This window comes from Etheostoma spectabile, chromosome 4, assembly GCF_008692095.1.
Source record: "Etheostoma spectabile isolate EspeVRDwgs_2016 chromosome 4, UIUC_Espe_1.0, whole genome shotgun sequence".
Lineage (NCBI taxonomy): Eukaryota > Metazoa > Chordata > Actinopteri > Perciformes > Percidae > Etheostoma > Etheostoma spectabile.
In genome coordinates, this window is record NC_045736.1 from 12,528,055 (window position 1) to 12,549,068 (window position 21,014).

General features: G+C 43.4%; 1 protein-coding gene and 1 non-coding gene across 2 annotated transcripts in view; one reads left to right on the plus strand and one right to left on the minus strand.

Moving 5' to 3' along the window:
- Positions 1 to 1,390: 1,390 nt before the first annotated feature.
- LOC116687662 (zinc finger protein 723-like) overlaps positions 1,391 to 21,014 on the minus strand; it is a gene marked incomplete at both ends in the record, with an annotated part of 71,912 nt that continues 52,288 nt past the window's right edge. The window contains one exon of the mRNA XM_032513203.1: positions 1,391 to 1,700. Within this exon, the coding sequence (XP_032369094.1) occupies positions 1,391 to 1,700 (310 nt within the window). The remainder of the gene's footprint in view (positions 1,701 to 21,014) is intronic.
- trnaq-uug (transfer RNA glutamine (anticodon UUG)) lies at positions 20,715 to 20,786 on the plus strand. Its single transcript has one exon. It is a non-coding gene; the product is annotated as a tRNA-Gln (tRNA).

Below are 21,014 nucleotides of genomic sequence, written 5' to 3' on the forward strand. Positions count from 1 at the left end.
CTGAACTGATTTAGATTTTGCATTTTCAGAAGAGCACCTTGTTTTCTTTTAGCTGAGAAAAAGGCTTACACTCATAAAAGGTAAACAAATTGCACTTTATTGCCCTTATTAAACGTTTAGGCAATTTTAGCAGTACAATACAAACATAAACCTACACGCAGACTCTCTCTCAAGGAGAGGTTAAAGGTCCCATGGCATGAAAATGTCACTTCACGAGGTCTTTTATATGAGTTCCCCCAGCCTGCCTATGGTCCCCCAGTGGTTAGAAATGGTGTTACATGTAAAACAAGCCCTGGGTATCCTGCTCTGCCTTTGAGAAAATGAATGCTCAAATGGACCAATCTGGAATCCTCCCTTTATGATGTCATGAGGACCAAGGCTACCTCTCCTTTCTTTGTTTTGCCTGCCCAGAGAGTTTGTTGCGTGCATGAGAAAGAGAGAGACATCATGTCTTGCAAACAAGCAAAGCATGGCAGTTGGTCTGAACAGACCTCAACGGATTTAAAACCACATTCAGTTACAGTAAATATGAAACGTCAAAGATTATTAAATGAAATTCCACAAAGTAGGAAAACATGACGTTGAACTACAAAACAACAACGCGTACAATTAAAAATGGCCAACTTCTAGTGTGTTGGTAATGATGAGAGGACTGTTTGAACCAATTTACATTATAAGGGTGACAAAAATGTATTCCTAAAATGAAAATTACACTGACATCCTGTCAGCCCAAAAAAATGTGTATGTTTCTAGAGATGAGAAAAAGGTTTTTACAAAATAAAACCGAAATAAAAAAAGTTTCAAACATGTCTTTAAACAACTTAATGTTTCTCCTTTGGGCCTTCTCCTTCCCACGGTGGGTACATTGTGGTTAGGGTTGGGTACCGAAACCCGGTGCTAGTACGGCACCGGTGCCTTAACACCCGGTCGGACCGAATAGTAACGGGGATTTTGGGGCCTCATTTCGGTGGTACTGAAATAACAGGGCTGCCTTTTTCCATCTAGTGGTTGTTTAGCAGCAATTTACTGGATTATTATTACATTTTTTTACATTTAATTTGGACCATATAGAAATAAACAAGCCGTTCTTAAATGTTGCTGACTGTCTTTTTGTGCTCCCTTTTTTTCCTCACATTCATTTAAAAAATATATTTTTAAAAGGATGGGTTCAGGCACCGAATCTGGTGCCTAAATGGTAAAGAGTTCTGAGGAAAGGCAGAAAACAGTCCAGCTGATCCACAATAACATACATGTTGCTCAGAAGATAAAGTTACTGCTGGTCAGCCTTCAATGTGGAGAGAAGATCAGAATATAACAACACAGCTATCAGGGCATTAGGAGGAGGAAACAGCTTGGCTCTGAAACATGTTCACAACGAGGCAGTGTGAATGCGCTCGTGTCTTTTAAGGCTACTACTCTGAGAAAAGGTTTCCCCACATTGTTCACAGCTGTACGGCTTCTCTCCAGTGTGAATGCGCTGGTGAGTTTTAAGGCTACCACTCCGAGAAAATGTTTCCCCACATTGTTCACAGCTGTACGGCTTCTCTCCAGTGTGAATGCGCTGGTGTCTTTTAAAGCTATCACTCCGAGAAAATGTTTCCCCACATTGTTCACAGCTGTACGGCTTCTCTCCAGTGTGAATGCGCTGGTGTCTTTTAAGGTCACAACTCTGAGAAAAAGCTGCCCCACATTGATCACAGCTGTACAGTTTCTCTCCAGTGTGAACTCTCTGATGAATCTTTAAATATCCTGATGTTGTGAAGGATTTGTCACACTGCTGACAGCGGTGACGTCTGACTCCTCTTCCTCTCCGTTTCTATCAACAGAGAAAAACCAAGAGAGTGAGTTAGTGAGGTGCCATGCTGTAGAGCTCTATCATAAACTAGAAACAACATTTAGAGCATGTCTATGGAACATTGTTTGACTGACGCAATACTTTTCTTAACCCTTGTGTTGTCTTCCCGTTCAAATTGAAAATTAACCCTTTTTTAAGGCTTTGTATGAATGTTTTAAATTTTTCTTCAGTTTTTGTCACTTTTTTGATGTTTAACAATACATTACACCAACTTATTAACTTTTACTTCTTTACAGTTATTTTTGGAATTTATGGTCAATAAACCTCATTTATAGGAAATTATAATTAATGTTTGAGTACGAAAAGCAGAAATTAGGAATTATTTAGAATAAACTTAAAGGAATGGATGTTGATGATAATCACAGATGGGAATATGTCAACCTTTACTCAATACTATTTCAAAAACACTTCAACGTTTTCTCCAAATGCTATAGAATTGAATAAGACACCCCAAAATGAATGAAAGTAGAGATTTGTACTTGGCAAAGAGCGTTGTGTGGAATCAATCATGTTATTTTGGGTAATTAAAAAGAACCGGGAACCATCACCTTATCGTGGTGGAGAGGTTTGTGTGTCCCTATGAACCTGAGGGCTGTGATGTCTGGAGCTTTGTGCTCCTGGTAGGGTCTCCCATGGCAAAGAGGTCTCAGGGGAGGGGCCAGACAAAGAATGGTTCAAAGACTTCAAAGACTTCGATGGTTGAGCAAGGAAGGGATAGAGAGACCCCGCCCGGAGGAAGCCCGGGGCCCCCGTCTGGAGCCAGGCCCAGACGGTGGGCTCGTGAGCGAGCGTCTGGTGGCCGGGTTTGCCACGGAGCCCGGTCGGGCACAGCCCGAACAAGCAACGTGGCACCTCTCCCTCCAGCCCATGGGCCCACCACCTGTGGGAGGATCCAAAGGGGTCGGGTGCGCTGCTACATGGGTGGCAGCGAAGGTCAGGGGCTTCGACGGACCAAAACCGGGCGGCAGAGGCTGGCTCTGGGGACGTGGAATGTCACCTCTCTGTGGGGGAAGGAGCTGGAACTTGTGCGGGAGGTGGAGCGCTACCGGTTAGATCTGGTGGGGCTTACCTCTACGCACAGTCTCGGCTCTGGAACCGTTCTCCTGGATAGGGGTTGGACTCTGTCCTACTCCGGAGTTGCCCATGGTGTGAGGCGCCGGGCGGGTGTAGGGATACTCACAAGTCCCCGGCTGAGTGCCGCTGCGTTGGAGTTTACCCCGGTGGACGAGAGGGTCGCCTCCCTATGCCTGCGGGTGATGGGGGGGAAAACTCTGACTGTTGTTTGTGCATATGCACCAAACAAGAGTTCGGAGTATTCGGACTTCTTGGAGACCTTGAATGGAGTCCTGTATGGGGCTCCAGTATCAGAATCAGAATCAGAAATACTTTATTGATCCCCGAAGGGAAACTCTGTGTTGTAGTTGCACAATATTATAAATAGAGTAGAAATACAAGAAATAAAGAAATATAAGGAATTGGATACGTACGGTATTTACATAAAGGAATGTTATTATACATTATTTACATAATTCACATAATTAAGGATTTGATTTACATAATTCACATAATTAAGGATTTGAAGGAGGGGACTCCATAGTTCTGCTGGGGGACTTCAATGCACACGTGGGCAATGATGGAGATACTTGGAGAGGCGTGATTAGGAGGAACGGCCTCCCTGATCTAAACCAGAGTGGTTGTCTGTTGTTGGACTTCTGTGCTAGTCATGGATTGTCCATCACAAACACCATGTTCGAACATAGGGATGCTCATAAATGTACGTGGTACCAGAGCACCCTAGGCCAAAGGTCAATGATTGATTTTATAATCGTTTCATCTGATCTGAGGCCGTATGTTTTGGACACTCGGGTGAAGAGAGGGGCAGAGCTGTCAACTGATCAACATCTGGTTGTGAGTTGGGTCAGGGGGTGGGGGAAGACTCTGGACAGACCTGGTAAGCCCAAACGGGTAGTGCAAGTAAACTGGGAACGTCTGGAGGAGGCCCCTGTCCGACGGACTTTCAACTCGCGAGCTGTGGTCTTAGGGTCTTAGGTGCCTCAAGGGGCGGTAACCCAAGAACACCCTGGTGGACACCGGTGGTCAGGGAAGCCGTCCGACTGAAGAAGGAGTCTTTCCGGGATATGTTGTCTCGGAGGACTCCGGAGGCAGTTGCAGGGTACCGACGGGCCCGAAGGGCTGCAGCCTCTGCTGTGACAGAGGCAAAGCAGCGGGTGTGGGAGAAGTTCGGAGAAGACATGGAGAAGGACTTTCGGTCGGCACCAAGGTACTTCTGGAAAACCGTTCGCCACCTCAGGAGGGGGAAGCGAGGAATCATCCAAGCTGTTTACAGTAAGGGTGGGACTTTGTTGACCTCAACTGAGGAGGTAATAGGGCGGTGGAAGGAGCACTTTGAGGAACTCCTGAATCCAGCTGACACGCCCTCTTTGGTGGAGGCAGAGCTGGAGGATGATGGAGGATTGTCGTCAATTTCCTTGGTGGAAGTCGCTGAGGTAGTCAAACAACTCCACAGCGGCAAAGCCCCAGGGATTGATGAGATCCGTCCAGAAATGCTGAAGGCTCTGGGTGTGGAGGGGCTGTCTTGGTTGACACGCCTCTTCAACATTGCGTGGAAGTCTGGGACAGTGCCTAAGGAGTGGCAGACCGGGGTGGTGGTTCCCCTCTTCAAAAAGGGGGACCAGAGGGTGTGTGCCAACTACAGGGGTATCACACTTCTCAGCCTCCCTGGTAAAGTCTACTGCAAGGTGCTGGAAAGGAGGGTTCGGCCGATAGTCGAACCTCGGATTGAAGAGGAACAATGCGGATTCCGTCCTGGTCGTGGAACAACGGATCAGATCTTTACTCTCGCAAGGATCCTGGAGGGGGCCTGGGAGTATGCCCAACCAGTCTACATGTGTTTTGTGGATCTGGAGAAGGCGTATGACCGGGTCCCCCGGGAGAAATTGTGGGAGGTGCTGCGGGAATATGGGGTGAGGGGGTCCCTTCTCAGGGCCATCCAATCTCTGTATGACCAAAGCGAGAGCTGTGTCCGGGTTCTCGGCAGTAAGTCGGACTCGTTCCAGGTGAGGGTTGGCCTCCGCCAGGGCTGCGCTTTGTCACCAATCCTGTTTGTAATATTTATGGACAGGATATAGAGGCGTAGTCGGGGCGGGGAGGGGTTGCAGTTCGGTGGGCTTGGGATCTCATCGCTGCTTTTTGCGGATGATGTGGTCCTGATGGCATCATCGGTCTGTGACCTTCAGCACTCACTGGATCGGTTCGCAGCCGAGTGTGAAGCGGCTGGGATGAGGATCAGCACCTCTAAATCTGAGGCCATGGTTCTCAGCAGGAAACCGATGGAGTGCTTTCTTCGGGTGGGGAGTGAGTCCTTACCCCAAGTGAAGGAGTTTAAGTACCTTGGGGTCTTGTTCGCGAGTGAGGGGACCATGGAGCGTGAGATTGGTCGGAGAATCGGAGCAGCCGGTGCGATATTACATTCCGTTTATCGCACCGTTGTGACGAAAAGAGAGCTGAGCCAGAAGGCAAAGCTCTCGATCTACCGGGCAATTTTCGTTCCTACCCTCACCTATGGTCATGAAAGCTGGGTCATGACCGAAAGAACGAGATCCAGGGTACAAGCGGCCGAAATGGGTTTCCTCAGGAGGGGGGCTGGCGTCTCCCTTAGAGATAGGGTGAGAAGCACAGTCATCCGAGAGGAACTCGGAGTAGAGCCGCTGCTCCTTCGAGTCGAAAGGAGCCAGTTGAGGTGGTTCGGGCATCTGGTGAGGATGCCTCCTGGGCGCCTCTCTAGGGAGGTGTTCCAGGCACGTCCAGCTGGGAGGAGGCCTCGGGGAAGACCCAGGACTAGGTGGAGAGATTATATCTCCAACCTGGCCTGGGAACGCCTCGGGATCCCCCAGTCGGAGCTGGTTGATGTGGCTCGGGAAAGGGAAGTTTGGGGTCCCCTACTGGAGCTGCTGCCCCCGCGACCCGATACCGGATAAGCGGATGAAGATGGATGGATGGATGGATAAAAAGAACATTGATATAGGACAACTGGTCATTTTGACCCGAGGACGACATGAGGGTTAATTATCTGCCAACATCACTATTATGGAGTTGCATTATGGGAATCCATGCATCCATTGTTGGTTAGTTTGTGATAAATAAACTACTTTTGATCAATTTATGTGTGGCCTCCATTTTGTTGCCAGCCTTTAGCCAGCCGGTAACAAATTGGGGATCATCCGGGATTTTTTGTGCCGGGAAAGTTGTAAATGTAACATTTTCCCACAGATTTTTAGCTTTCACTGGTATCTGTAGGGGTTACCGTGTTGTCTTCATGTTGCTGGAACAGATCTACTCCAGTAAAGTAAATTGGAACCATTGTTCCTGATAGGCATTTGCAATGAGGGGCACCAGTTGACCTTTGACCTTTTGTTTTAGGTTGTTGTTTTTGCTAAATAAAACTTGTATAGCCAGAATTACGGTATAATATATAAATCCTAAAAGACATTTGTGAAGCCATCTGTGTGCATTCATCAATATTGAGATTAGATTTCTGGGACTCTTCAGTCTGGAGTACCCTCTTTCCTTCACTCACCTCCTCCTCCCTGACACCTTTCCTCTTGCCCTCCTTCTTCTTCTCCTCCGTCTCCTTGTGTTTCTGCATGTACTCGGTGATAAGGTCCAGGTCCAGGTTGTCTTGTGGCTCCCATGTGTTATCCTCACTGGAAAGGTGAGTGCAGACATCTCCTCACACTTTGTTTTTAGACAATTAATTCTCACTCTAATTATCATTCCTATTATTCCTTTTTTCTATTGCCATCTTGTAAGGTTATTTAAGGTCATTTGTGGGTCTGCACTTTAGTGTCAAAATACCAAACCTTCAACTTTGAGGGCATAATACCATGCTGACACTTATTTGCAATATGTAAATATATTATATATCTCAGGACCAAGAACACTAATCACTAATATTCTAGACTCATACTTACTCTGAGAACCCCTTCCATTTCAGCAGAAACTCTACTCTTCCCTTCACCACTCTGCGGTCCAAAACCTTTTCCACCACATACTCCTCTTCCTCCTGCTCTTCCTCCTTCACTGCTGCAGGCTCCTCCTCCTCTTCCTCTTTCACTGCTGCAGGCTCCTCTTTCTTGCTCTTCTTTCCTGCTCCGGTCGCCAGCTTGCCATCTTCTGAAGGTGCCTTTAGTAGACCCAAGGAGGGTGGGGGGGACATGCAGAGATAATGATACAAGGGTTAGAAGAACTAATGGGAGGTGTGAGTGAATTCTAGTTGACCGCGTTTTACTAGATTAAAATCTTCTGTTTGAATGGAGAAAATGCAAGGGCTGATGAGGGACCAATCCATAGGACTCCAGAGTGTCAAGTATCTCCTACATTCAGACTGGAAGAAATACTAAAATGTAAGGCCCAAAAGTCATTAACTGGAACTACAAGCTACATGCACAGTAGCCTGGACCAACCACACTTCATTTAGCAGAACGTCTCCAGATGTTCCTGTGTGAAAATGGAAAGTTCAGAAAGACGTTTTGATGGTACAACAAGGCCGGCCTGGTCACTTCTTTAAGGGAATCACTGTAAAGATTCCCAAAGGATATGTTTACCGTTAGTGAGGGTTGTGCAATTATTTGAATTTTGATTTTAATTTAGATTTTGACTTCAACGATCACAAATATATTATAATCGAGAAAAAAATGTTCTGTATTGAAGAACACTCTTATTTTGTCTAGTGTTCTGAATGACACACGCATGCGCACATCTGCCCTTCCCGAAGCCATAAAACCTCTCAGCAGTCAGGGGGGCATCCAGTGGAATTTAATAACTCAGCACGAGTAAAGACGTTAGGAGAGCAGCCAGAGCAGCGTTTAGTCCGCAAAAAAAGCAAATCCAACACCGTTGTCTGGGAAAAGTTAACGTTAGCTAACTATGCGGTCCCTCTGCCTGAGCCGCACAACAACGTGTTGTAGAGCCCAGGAGCCCTGGCTCTTATCTAACATGTGTCTGTGTAAAAAATATTTAAAAAAAGACAAAAATGGTTTGACTAAAACTTGGCCATGATACCCGAGTTCTCTTTGGACTAAAATGATAAATGGACTGTTCTCTATAGCACTTTTCTAGTGTCAACGACTACTCAAAGTTCTTCTACATAATACAGGAACCATTCACACACATAACAACACTGTGGCCGAGGCTGCTGTACAAGTACACCCTGTACTCAGGGTTCAGTGATTTTGACTTTGACATAGAACTGCAGGGATTGAACCACCAACCTCCCAATTGGCAGGCAACCGCTCTACCACTGAGACCCAGCCGCAGTCTTTTAGTGTTGATATGTTGATGGCGCCCTGCCACGGTATAGAGCAGACGCACAACAAGGTTTATGCTATGTACACCGCCGCTCCTTCAGCTGTTCATGAAAAGTCATGAAGTCGTAATTACGCGACTCTGCAGAGCCGTCTGCTCTACTGGACTCAAGCCAACTGTCATCCGCTCTCTTTCGCCAAAGCAATTGGAATTGCCTAGTCTTACTATTTTGCATGTATGTATGTATGTATGTATGTAATATGCACGTGCATATTGTAATGACGAGAGTCATTTATATATAAATCCTAAAAGACATTTGTGAAACCCTCTGTGTGCATTCATTAACATTGAGATTAGATTTCTGGTACTCTTCAGTCTGGAGTACCCTCTTTCCTTAACTCACCTCCTCCTCCCTGACACCTTTCCTCTTGCCCTCCTTCTTCTTCTTCTCCTCCGTCTCCTTGTGTTTCTGCAGGTACTCGGCAATAAGGTCCAGGTCCAGGTTGTCTTGTGGCTCCCATGTGTTATCCTCACTGGAAAGGTGAGTGCAGACAGAAGAACATCTCCTCATACTTTGTTTTCAGACAATCCATTGATCCTTTGAGGGCATGATACAATGCTGCAATCTATGCTGTACATTATTTACATACACACACACATACAGTACAGGCCAAAAGTTTGAACACACCTTCTCATTCAATGCGTTTCCTTTATTTTCATGACTATTTACATCGTAGATTATCACTGAAGGCCTCACAACTATGAATGAACACATGTGGCATTATGTACTTAACAAAAAACTGTGAAATAACTGAAAACATGTCTTATATTCTAGTTCTTCAAAGTAGCCCCCCTTTGCTGTTTTGATAGTGCTGCAAACCCTTGGTGTTCTCTCAATGAGATTCATGAGGTAGTCACCTGAAATGGTTTCCACTTCACAGGTGGGCATTTTCAGAGTTAATTAGTGGACTTTCTTGCCTTATTAATGGAGTTGGGACCATCAGTTGTGTTGTGCAGAAGTCAGGTTGATACACAGCCAACAGCCCTACTGTTACAATTCATATTATGGCATGAACCAATCAGCAAAGTGAAGAGAAACGAGTGGCCATCATTACTTTAAGAAATGAAGGTCAGTCGGTCCGGAAAATTTGAATGTGTCCCCAAGTGCAGCGGCTAAAACCATTAAGCGCCACAACGAAACTGGCTCACATGAGGACCACCCCAGGAAAGGAAGACCAAGAGTCACCTCTGCTGCTGAGGATGAGTTCATCTGAGTCACCAGCCTCAGAAATCACAAGTTAACAGCAGCTCAGATTAGAGACCAGATGAATACCACACAGAGTTCTAGCAGCAGACATATCTCTAGAACAACTGTTAAGAGGAGACTGAATCAGGCCTTCATGGTCAAAAAGTAGCTAGGAAACCACTGCTAAGGAGACACAACAAGCAGAAGAGATTTGTTTGGGCCAAGAAACACAAGGAATGGACATTAGACCAGTGGAAATCTGGGCTTTGGTCTGATGAGTCCAAGTTTGAGATCTTTGGTTCCAACCGCTGTGTCTTTGTGCGACGGAGAAAAGGTGACCGGATGGGTTCTACATGCCTGGTTCCCACCGTGAAGCATGGAGGAGGAGGTGTGATGGTGTGGGGGTGCTTTGCTGGTGACACTGTTGGGGATTTATTCAAAACTGAAGGCATACTGAACCAGCATGGATACCACAGCATCCTGCAGCGACATTCCATCCCATCCGGTCTGCGTTTAGTTGGACCATCATTTATTTTTCAACAGGACAATGACTCCAAACACACCTCCAGGCTGTGTAAGGGCTATTTGACCAAGAAGGAGAGTGATGGAGTGCTACGCCTCCACAGTCACCGGACCTGAACCCAATCCAGATTGTTTGGGGAGAGCTGGACCGCAGAGTGAAGGGAAAAGGGCCAACAAGTGCTGAGCATTCTGGGAACTCCTTCAAGACTGTTGGGAAACCATTTCAGGTGACTACCATTCAAGAGAATGCCAAGAGTGTGCAAAGCAGTAATCACAGTAAAGGGGGGGTACTTTGAGGAAACTAGAATATATATATGACATGTTTTCAGTTATTTCACACTTTTCAGAATTCCACGTGTTCATTCATCGTTTTGATGCCTTCAGTGATAATCTACAATGTAAATAGTCATGAAAATAAAGGAAATGCATTGAGTTATATGATAATGATATATATACACGCAGTGTATCTGTTGTGAACTGTGAGACCCAGAACACAGAGATACAACGGCAGGATAATGAAAAGGGTTTTAATGATAGTAGTAGTGAATCCAAGAGAGCAGATGACCGGTCGGAGGGATAGTGGAAGGCAGCTGGAGGGTCCTGCGTGGAGAGGCAGAGAAGACACGGTGAACACAAATAGAGAAACTTGAGAGCATAAACTGCAGTACAAAAACTGAGAGCCAAGTTACCACGAAAGAGTAAGTAACAATCTGGCGCCGACGAGGTGGTTAGCCCGGGCTTATGAATGGCAGGAGTTGATGAGATGATGGGTGACAGCTGAGCGGATGATGAACAGGTGATAGTAACCACGCCCCCTTGGCAGGAACGCCCTCACAGCCAGCCAGAGAGACACAGCAACACAGAGGAGAAGTAGGCCAAAGGTTGGGGGAGGACAGCGGACCACAACAGTATCAGGACCAAGAACACCAAGTATTAATATTATAGACTCATACTTACTCCGAGAACCCCTTCCATTTCAGCAGAAACTCTACTCTTCCCTCCACCACTCTGCGGTCCAAAACCTCCTCCACCACATACTCCTCTTCCTCCTCCTTCTTGCATTCCTTTCCTGCTCTGGTCGCCAGCTTGCCGTCTGCTGAAGGTGCTTTTGGTAGACCCAAGGAGGGGGGGGGGACATGCAGAGATAATAATACAAGGGTTAGAAGAACTAATGGGAGGTGTGAGTGAATTCTAGTTGACCATGCAAGGGCTGATGAGGGGACCAATCCATAGGACTCCAGAGTGTCAAGTATCTCCTACATTCAAACTGAAAGAACTACTAAAATGTCAGGCCCAAAAGTCATTAACTGGAGCTACAAGCTACATGCACAGTAGCCTGGACCAACCACACTTCATTTAGCAGAACATCTCCAGATGTTCCTGTGTAAAAATGGAAAGTTCAAAAAGACTTCTTTAAGGGAATCACTGTAAAGATTCCCAAAGAATATGTTAACATTAGCCATCTTATATCTAACTGGGATGTGTTGGGAGTGATTGGAGCAGGATTGCTGAGGACGAAGTAATGTTACACAGACTGATAAGCCATGGATGCAGCACATTGAAATAGAGTGTGTGTGTGTGTGTGTGTGTGTGTGTGTGTCTGCTCTCTGTCAACATGCACATGTGTTTCTTCTATCAGGGTGAACAGTTCCTTCCTGAGACTATGTAGCAGAGCCAAAGTCGTTGCATCCAGAGCTCAGCCCCGCCCACGACTATTCTGATTGGTTTAAAGAAAACAAACAAGCCAGAGCGTTTCTTCTACAGTAAAAGAACAAAACAAAAAAAATCTAACTGTCGGTAGCTAACGTTAGCAGATAAGCCCGTTGACAGTGTTGAGTTATGAAAAGTTAAAAACAATGTATTTATGCTAAAGCATGCTGCAGTCGGGTTGAGAAGATTTGATTTAATTCAGTGGTGAATGCTCCATCTCAAGCTGTTTAATTATCATCTGTTGTCTCAGTGAAGAGTAGATCAGGACGGCCCTATTGTCCCCCCCCCCACTCTAAAGAAATGATTAGGTCAAGTCTGGCATCTCACATATAGAAAGAAACCTTTTGCTTCACACCAGGAAGTAACCTTCTGCCCCCCCGCTGTCTTAGACTATAAGACGATACAATGTTGATTAACTGTATTTTTGTGTCTCTTTTATGTTAACGTTAACTAGCATGTTAATTAGCAGTAATTACCCTGTGTCTATGTTAATTTTAACTAGCATGTTAGTTAGCAGTAATTAGCCTGTGCCTATTTTAATGTTAACTAGCATGTTAGTTAGCAGTAATTAGCCTGTGTCTGTTAATGTTAACTAGCATGTTAGTTAGCAGTAATTAGCCTGTGCCTATGTTAATGTTAACTAACATGTTAGTTAGCAGTAATTAGCCTGTGTCTGTTAATTTTAGCTAGCATGTTAGTTAGCAGTAATTAGCCTGTGCCTATGTTAATGTTAACTAACATGTTAGTTAGCAGTAATTAGCCTGTGTCTGTTAATTTTAACTAGCATGTTAGTTAGCAGTAATTAGCCTGTGCCTATGTCAATTTTAACTAGCATGTTAGTTAGCAGTAATTAGCCTGTGCCTATGTTAATTTTAACTAGCATGTTAGTTAGCAGTAATTAGCCTGTGCCTATGTTAATGTTAACTAGCATGTTAGTTAGCAGTAATTAAGTACGTACCGTTACAACTTTCAGACAGGTTGCTCACGTCACATTTACGTCGTCAAGCTCAGTTGGAGGCTGCGCAGTAACGCTAAGCATCACCGGGAAAGCGCTTCTAATAGACTTCACTGGTCTCCGTCCAGAGCAACGGGACCTGTTGGTCCACTTCTTTAACTGTCTATGGTTTCACTCACTCACTTAAAACAACTACTAACTGGCTCTATTAGCCTACAAGCTAGTGCTAGCTTGTAGGCTAATAGAGCCAGTTAGGTCAGTTGGGTCAGTGTTTTCTTTCTTTCATTCCTATTTCAGGTCTGTCAGTCACAGTGAAAACCGGGGACATTTCCGGGGACAGGTCACCAAAACCGGGGACTGTTTCCGGAAACCGGGGACATCTGGTCACCCACAAGGACTTTAGCTTGTGCTACACTAACTGCTAACGATGCTAACGATGCTAGCGGGCTAACGATGCTAACAGCCGTTGGTATCATAACTTTTACCAACTGTATGGATGTAAAACAATATTAACACACACACACACATGTGTATGTTTTCCATATGTTTACATATGGAAATGAAAAAAAGTACACATAGTTTTCCATATGTTTACATATGGAAATGGATGAATATATGGATGTTTACCTTCTGTCCGGTTCAGTGAGTCAGCGTTATAAAGATAACTGATTCTCTTCATCATCACGGATAACGGTCGTTCTCCTCGTCACCGCCGAAGGCCCGCCCCTCTGCCCTCACATCGAAAGCTGATTGGACGGGAAGTTAACAGCAACCAATAGAATTAAAGTAGGTCAACAGATTTTAAAAAACTGTATTTTTACTGTAACACTGAACACATTCAAAATAAATTATTTAACGGTTACAAAAAACAACAACGGAAAAACTACAAAATAATATGTAATATAGAGTATACATAATTAAATCAACCTGACGTGTGTAGTAATAACAATAACTGAACTTTTCTTTCATAAACATTATTTTAATATTTAAAATCCTGAAAATGTAGAAAGTAAGTGTGTGTGTGTGTGTGTGTGTGTGTGTGTGTGTGTGTGTGTGTGTGTGTGTTTGTATGTGTTAATATCGTGAGTACATTTCTTGACTTATGATTGTATGAAATTATGGTTTAAGTAATGATAAATGTTTATATTAACTCAATGTTCACATCACTCCACTTTGAAAGTCTTTACTCTGTTTTCCTGCCCCTTAAAGAATGTATTTCAAAATACTACTGCATACAGAACCACAGGGGATAGATTTCAGGTTGAAATATACACAAGTTATACTTTAAATATCAACATAGTATTAAAATTAAAAATGGGCGTGTACAGAGAGGGATAATAGGCTGATTCACATGTGCACACTTGTAGGTAATATGTGATTTATGAACAGAATATTACATAGATGAGCATGCACACGGTTTTATAAATCTGATTTATTTTTGGCTTTTGGGTGTATGTACACTTTCAGCAAGGATCCTAACTGCAGTTTTATAAATGAGACCCCAGATTATTTACATTGATTATGGTGGAGATATGCTGCTCTATACACGTTAAAAGTGGTGATTATTTACATGGATTATGGTGGAGATATGCTGGCTCTATACACGCTAAAAGTAGTGATTATTTACATGGAGTCTGGTGGAGATATGCTGCTCTACACACGCTACAAGTAGTGATTATTTACATGGAGTCTGGTGGAGATATGCTGCTCTATACACGCTAAAAGTAGTGATTATATACATGGAGTCTGGTGGAGATATGCTGCTCTAAACACGCTAAAAGTAGTGATTAATGACATGGAGTCTGGTGGAGATATGCTGCTCTATACACACTAAAAGTAGTGATTATTTACATGGAGTCTGGTGGAGATATGCTGCTCTATACAAGCTAAAAGTAGTGATTATTTACATGGAGTCTGGTGGAGATATGCTGCTCTATACACGCTAAAAGTAGTGATTATTTACATGGAGTCTGGTGGAGTTATGCTGCTCTATACACGCTAAAAGTAGTGATTATTTACATGACCTGAAGGCGGCGGCCTTCTGTCTTTTAGACTTTTAATCTGAAAAGCCCTGACTTAAGGTAAACCGGAAGTTTGGGGCTGGCGGCGGGATAGCTGTGTTTTGTTTGCTGCTGAGTTCCTAAGTGATTTTTTTCGGAGACAGAGCTCCAGGTGAACCTGCACGTGTTCAGGTGAATATCTTAATAAGTGCTCTGTTACACGGCAGCCAGAGTGCGTGCGAACAATAAGCGAATAGAAGCCCGAGCGGCGCATGCGTTAACACGCTAGGCTAGCTCCGTTGTTAGCTCCGCAATTAGTTTCTTGGCTAACTGCTAGCTCCGCTATTAGCTTCATGACTAACTGCTAGCTCCTCTGCTAGCTCCGCAGTTACCTTCGTGGCTATAGCTTCTAGCTCTGCTGTTAGCCACGGAGCTAACGTCTAGCTCCGCTGTTAGCTTTGTGGATAACTACTAGCTCCGCCGTTAGCTTCGTGGCTAACTACTAGCTCCGCTATTAGCTTCGTGGCTAACTGCTAGCGTTAAAGTCTCATCTCTCTTCTAATTTGTGCTGTGTTGTCTGATTTAACATAATCTTTCCGTGCTTTTAGTCAGTTTGAGAGGAGTTTTATATGCTAGCAGCCTCGGACTCGGCTTGTTTCTTAAAGCATTAATTCTTTTACTGTGAAATTCACTTCACAGTACTTCAATTTTTCATAAAGAAAATCCTAAAATAGTCAAAATTTTACAAGAAACTGGAAAAAAAATCAATAATAAAGTACAGTAACATAAAAAGGTTCAAAGAAGTGTTAATATTTTAAGAGAGTGCACTATGTGTATATGTGTGAATATGTGTTCATGTTATGTTGTCTTGCCACTAAATGTTCCTTCGGGATGAATAAAGTATTTATCTATCTATAGTATCTATCTATCGTATCCACTATCTATCTATCTATCTATCTATCTATCTATCTATCTATCTATCTATAGTATATGTCTATCTATAGTATATATCTATCTATCTATAGTATCTATTTATCTATCTAAAAGTACATTCAACCAATACTACGTTTCCTCCAGTCCATTATGAATGCAGAACTCTGAGTTAGTGCTGCACAATTATGGCCAAAATGATAATCATCACGTACATCACGTACACTTATGAGCACCCTATGTTTGAACATGGTGTTTGTTAAGGACAATCCATGACTAACACAGAAGTCCAACAACAGACAACCACTCTGGTTCAGATCCGGCTGGCCGTTCCTCCCGATCAAGCCTCTCCAAGTATCTCCACCATTGCCTACGTGTGCGTTGAAGTCCCCCAGCAGAACTATGGAGTACTGGAGCCCCATACAGGACTCTATTCAAGGTCTCCAAGAAGGCAGAATATTACAAAATCTTGTTTTGGTGCATATGCACAAACAACAGTCAGAGTTTTCCAATAAGTCCAATAATGTGGAAAAAATAATGTTCCTTAATAAAAATTGATCAGTGGTCCCTGTCCCACATACCCCCCAGCCATAGTTACACAAGCACATCCTCTGTTTCCCCAAGCACTCTTTACCTAATACCCAATAAAACAATACACAAATCCATCAATCTTTATTTTAAAAAGAATGCTATCCCATTGTTAGTACACGTGAGTGTCACTAGTCTAAAGCCTCCTGTCCACTGTCTTGTCAGGATCATTTGGATGCAGCCTTGGCCCTTCACCAGGCGAGGTCGCTGTTACTGAAGCTTCTAGTAATGAACCCATTTTCAAACCAATTCCTCTAAGTGGTTCAGTGCTTCACCAAAGCTTCATTTGCCCTTCACTATCAACACCTAGTTTCTTGACTTTGTAATGCCTTATGTCTACTGTAAAAACGTAACTTGAGTTAAGCCATAATTCATTTTTATTTACACCTTTGCTTTTCCCACTGTGACATGTCAAAATGTCAAAAGGTGCATTGTTTGAAAGCCCATCTCTACACATCCATGTTCCACTCCCACAGGTGGTTTTACACGTGCTAGTTGTCCCTTAAATTCACAGTTTATTTTTGTAATTTATTGGTGTTTTTCTGTATTTAAAAAAAATAGAAATAATCTGTAAAGTTAACAGGAAAATGTATGTAAAATCACAGTTTTTTTGTACAGCGTGTCAAGTACTGACTATTCCCTGACCGGGAATTGAACCCGGGTCATGGCGTTGAGAGCGCCAAATCCTAGTCACTAGACCATCAGGGAATCACGTTTATTAAATTTATCTTTGTATATGTGAGTTTCCTTTCTCTTACTGGAATGACTCATATTGTTTTAGGCGAGGAATGGCTCCTGGCTAGAGCTTCAGAAGGCAGGACATGATAGATTACACATCTGTCACATAGTCAGTTTGTAGTCTTGAATACCAAGTCTCTTGCTGTTCCTTGACTAGTTGGCCCCCCCCTGCTTTGTGTCGCTCCAGGTAAGCAGAAAGCAATCTGTTATGCACCTTTGCATTGCACTAAAATGTCAAAATTTGGACGTGAATCCAACAATAACATTATTTGACACTCAAGTACATTGTTTTTCAGTTAAAAATGTTGGTTAGGGGTTTAGTTACTGCTTGAAAAAATGAAAATAATTGTCATTGAGATGGAGGCGGATGAAGTGTTTATGACCCATCAATGATGACAAAAGGATACATCTGCTGTCGGGGGTCTGATTTAAAGGAAATGGTACTCTTTAAAAGTGTTGGGGTTAGCTTTAAACTAATGAGGAAGAATTTGACAAATCTAAATCAACCAAAACTAGTCCAGGAACTTTCTCTTTTAAATGTAACACCTGTATCTGTCAAGTCCTGACCATTCCCTGACCGGGAATTGAACCCGGGCCGCGGCGGTGAGAGCGCCAAATCCTAGCCACTAGACCCGGGCTATTCAATTGGCGGCCCCAGGGCCGGGTCCGGCCCCTGAGGGATTTTGTACAGGCCCGTGGAGTGAAGTGTAGTTATTACATATGGGTAGTCTCATACATCGCATGACTATGGTTAATTGTACATTCTTTCGTACGGTAGGAGGCAGTAGCGGTATGCACCCCTTTCAGCCATGGTGGCAAAACAGGTAGAATATCTACCTGTTTCGGCCGGACATATATTTTGGGGAACCACACATGACCAATCAAAGCCGCCCATTCGCGCTCTAGTGCCGCGCTCTGACTTTCTTTCAAGCCAAGCGCAAAGTTTGGCTAACAAGAAAAATGTCTCTCACTACCTTAAAAAAAAGAAAAGTTGACTCAGAGAACAGGCAGTTCAACAGTGAATGGACAGAGAAATACGCGTTTATTGCCGTTGATGCGAATCCTGTGTGTTTAATCTGCAACGAGTGCCTTGCCGTGTGCAAAGAGTATAATTTGAGAAGGCATTTCAAGACAACGCATGCTAACTTTGATGCTACTTTCCCTCCGGGCTCTGCTGCTCGGGGGCAGAAGATAACGGGGCTTACATCTTGTTACGAGCAAAGACGTCGCATTTTGTTTCGGGCCTGTACAGATCAAGAGAGAGCAACTGCGGCGTCGTTACGAGTGGCATGGATATTGGGCAAAAAGAAAAAGCCGTTTACAGACTCAGAGACAGTCAAGGAGTGTATGCTGGCATCCATTGAGGAGGTGGTAACAGATGAGAAAACCCGAAAAAACATTATCGATTTGATCAAGCAAATTCCAATTTCTGACACGTCAAATATGAGGAGAGTCGAGTCCCTTGCATCGGACGTTTTCGAGACGCTTTTGGACAAGCTGAGGAAGGCCGAGGTGATGTCTTTGGCCGTGGATGAGTCGACTGATAACAGTGATGTTGCACAGCTGTGCCTCTATGTGCGATTTTTTGATGGGGAATGTTTTCGTGAGGATCTGCTTGGACTAATTCCCATGGAGGGGCACACTACCGGTGAGATTATCTTCACTAAAATTGCTTCATTCTTTGAGGAGAACAACTTGGATTTGGCACGCGTCAACATGTTGGTGACGGATGGTGCGCCCTCGATGGCGGGCAGGGATCAGGGGCTCGCCGGCAGGATGGCAGCTGCGGCTCCGCAGGTGAGATCTCTGCATTGCCTCATCCACCAAAGCCTCCTGTGTGCCAAGCTCAGTGGTGAGTTAAAAGAGACCATGGACTCTGTTATGGCAATCATAAACTTCATCCGTTGTACCTCCAGTTTACAGCACCGACTTTTCCGCAAGCTGTTGACTGACATGTCTGCTGAATATAAAGATTTGCTCATTCACAATGACATTAGATGGCTTAGCAAAGGAAACGCTTTGAAACGTTTTTGTGAACTAAAAGAGGAGATTCTGGTGTTTCTCCGGTCTTCAAAATTGAAAAAAGCTGGCAAGTTTCTGTCTCTGATGGAAAATGATGAGTTTAATGCCGCTGTTTGCTTTTTGAGTGACGTTTTCCATCATTTGAACCAACTTAACATGGAGTTGCAGGGCAGAGATAAAACAGTCGCAGAACTTGTGGAGAAACTTCATGCTTTTCAAAGAAAGCTCTCACTCTTCTCTGCTGATCTTTGTCCAGCCAAGATGCTCCACTTCCCCACATTGAGGAAATCTGGCCTGCAAATTACTGAGGTGATGTCAGGGTTTATTGATTCATTGAAAAACAACTTTGCCACTAGGTTTGAGGATTTCAGCATCTCTAGTGAAGTGATGAGATTTGTGAAGGACCCTTTCTGTGTGAATGTTGAGGCAGACTTTGCATTGAAAGGGAAGGAGCTGGTATCGTCATTGGATGAGGGGTCTTTTCAACTGGAAATCATTGACATTCAGTCATCAGATGACTTGCGACAGTCATTACAGCAAGCAGGTTTTGAAAAATTCTGGACCCGTGAAGTCAGCCGAGAGAAATTTCCACATTCAAGGGGTCTTGCACTTTTTCTTTTGACAATGTTTGGCTCAACATACACTTGTGAGTCATCATTCTCACACATGAATGCCATTAAAACTCACAATCGCATATCCCTCACTGACCAGCATCTGCAACACTGCTTGCGCATTGCCTTGACAACATATACACCTGACTTCACTGCTCTTGCCAAGTCAAAAAATGCCATTTCTCTCATTAGATGACAAATGTTGGCAAACTACATGCAAGGTAACAGGCATAATTAGTCAAGCAAGAAATGAGGATTTTTGAACACTATGATGCAATTAACATGTTTGTCACTCCATGTTATGCACTTCAATTTTTTCTTGATGTAGTATTATTGCTGAATGCAGTTTGAAATCTTTTGCCTTGATAAAGTGCCATGCACTGTTATGTTGTTTTAATTCTATTCTGTACCACACTATGCACTTTGGTTTTATTTTTGTTGGTCGTTGCCTGTCACTCAAATGACTGCATTCTTAAATATCTGTGATATGGCTGACCTAGACTGATTGTTAAGGTGTCTGATTTATGTTCAAACTGGACAAAGTGAGTACAGTAGTAGTCCATGTGAGGATTTATGGGGCAGTCTATTTTATTTTTTTAGAAGGAAAAAGCGTGTGTTGTATTAAGTTTCCATTTAGCTGCATTTCTATTTTCAACCAGTGGAGAACGGGGACAGTTTGATATTTCTGAGGATTATTTCCCTCTTTACTTGTAACACTGAAATGTATCTCTTCATTGTCAATTGAGGATAATGAGCTGTAAATTTTGTACAGTTATGTGCAATTAAGTGGATGTTTTCTGTTAGTTAACTGCATTTCTCTAATTGTCTGTCTCTGATTTTTCAACATTGTATTGTCTTTTGAATGGAACAATGTCATGGACCTGTGTGTCTTAGTGTACCACAATATGCATACGTTGTTCTGCATTTACAAAATAGAATATATTGACTCCTTCAGTATGTTGTTGTAATTTCTTTATTTGTTACTATAATTACTCATATTCTCCGGCCCCTTATTTTGCCTCAGTTTCATGAACTGGCCCCAATTCCAAATTAATTGAATAGCCCTGCTCTAAACGCTTAGCTAACTAAATGACTTAAGTTGGCTAATAATTGTTGCTTTTTCATTTTCGTTGTGATTGTTGTGTGCCTTTAATATCACGCATGTGGATATTATGAAAGAAACTTTCTAGCAAACCCTTGCAACACTTTAAAAGGTTCCATGGTGTAATGGTTAGCACTCTGGACTTTGAATCTAGCGATCTGAGTTCAAATCACGGTGGAACTGGTTTTTAAGCCACAGCACAGGGGAAAAAAATCAACCTTTCAACTTTCCACATTTAGTTTACAGTAAGCTTACAGGTTTAACTGTGTAATATTCACACTGGCAGTGAGAACCAATGTAGAAATTATCATCTGGGTCAATGTTGTTTTCAGTGTCTTGTGGTTTATGTTCTGTGTATTTGAAAGTTTCCAAGTACAGTTGATCATATGTAACAGAAAGGTTTCTGTCCAA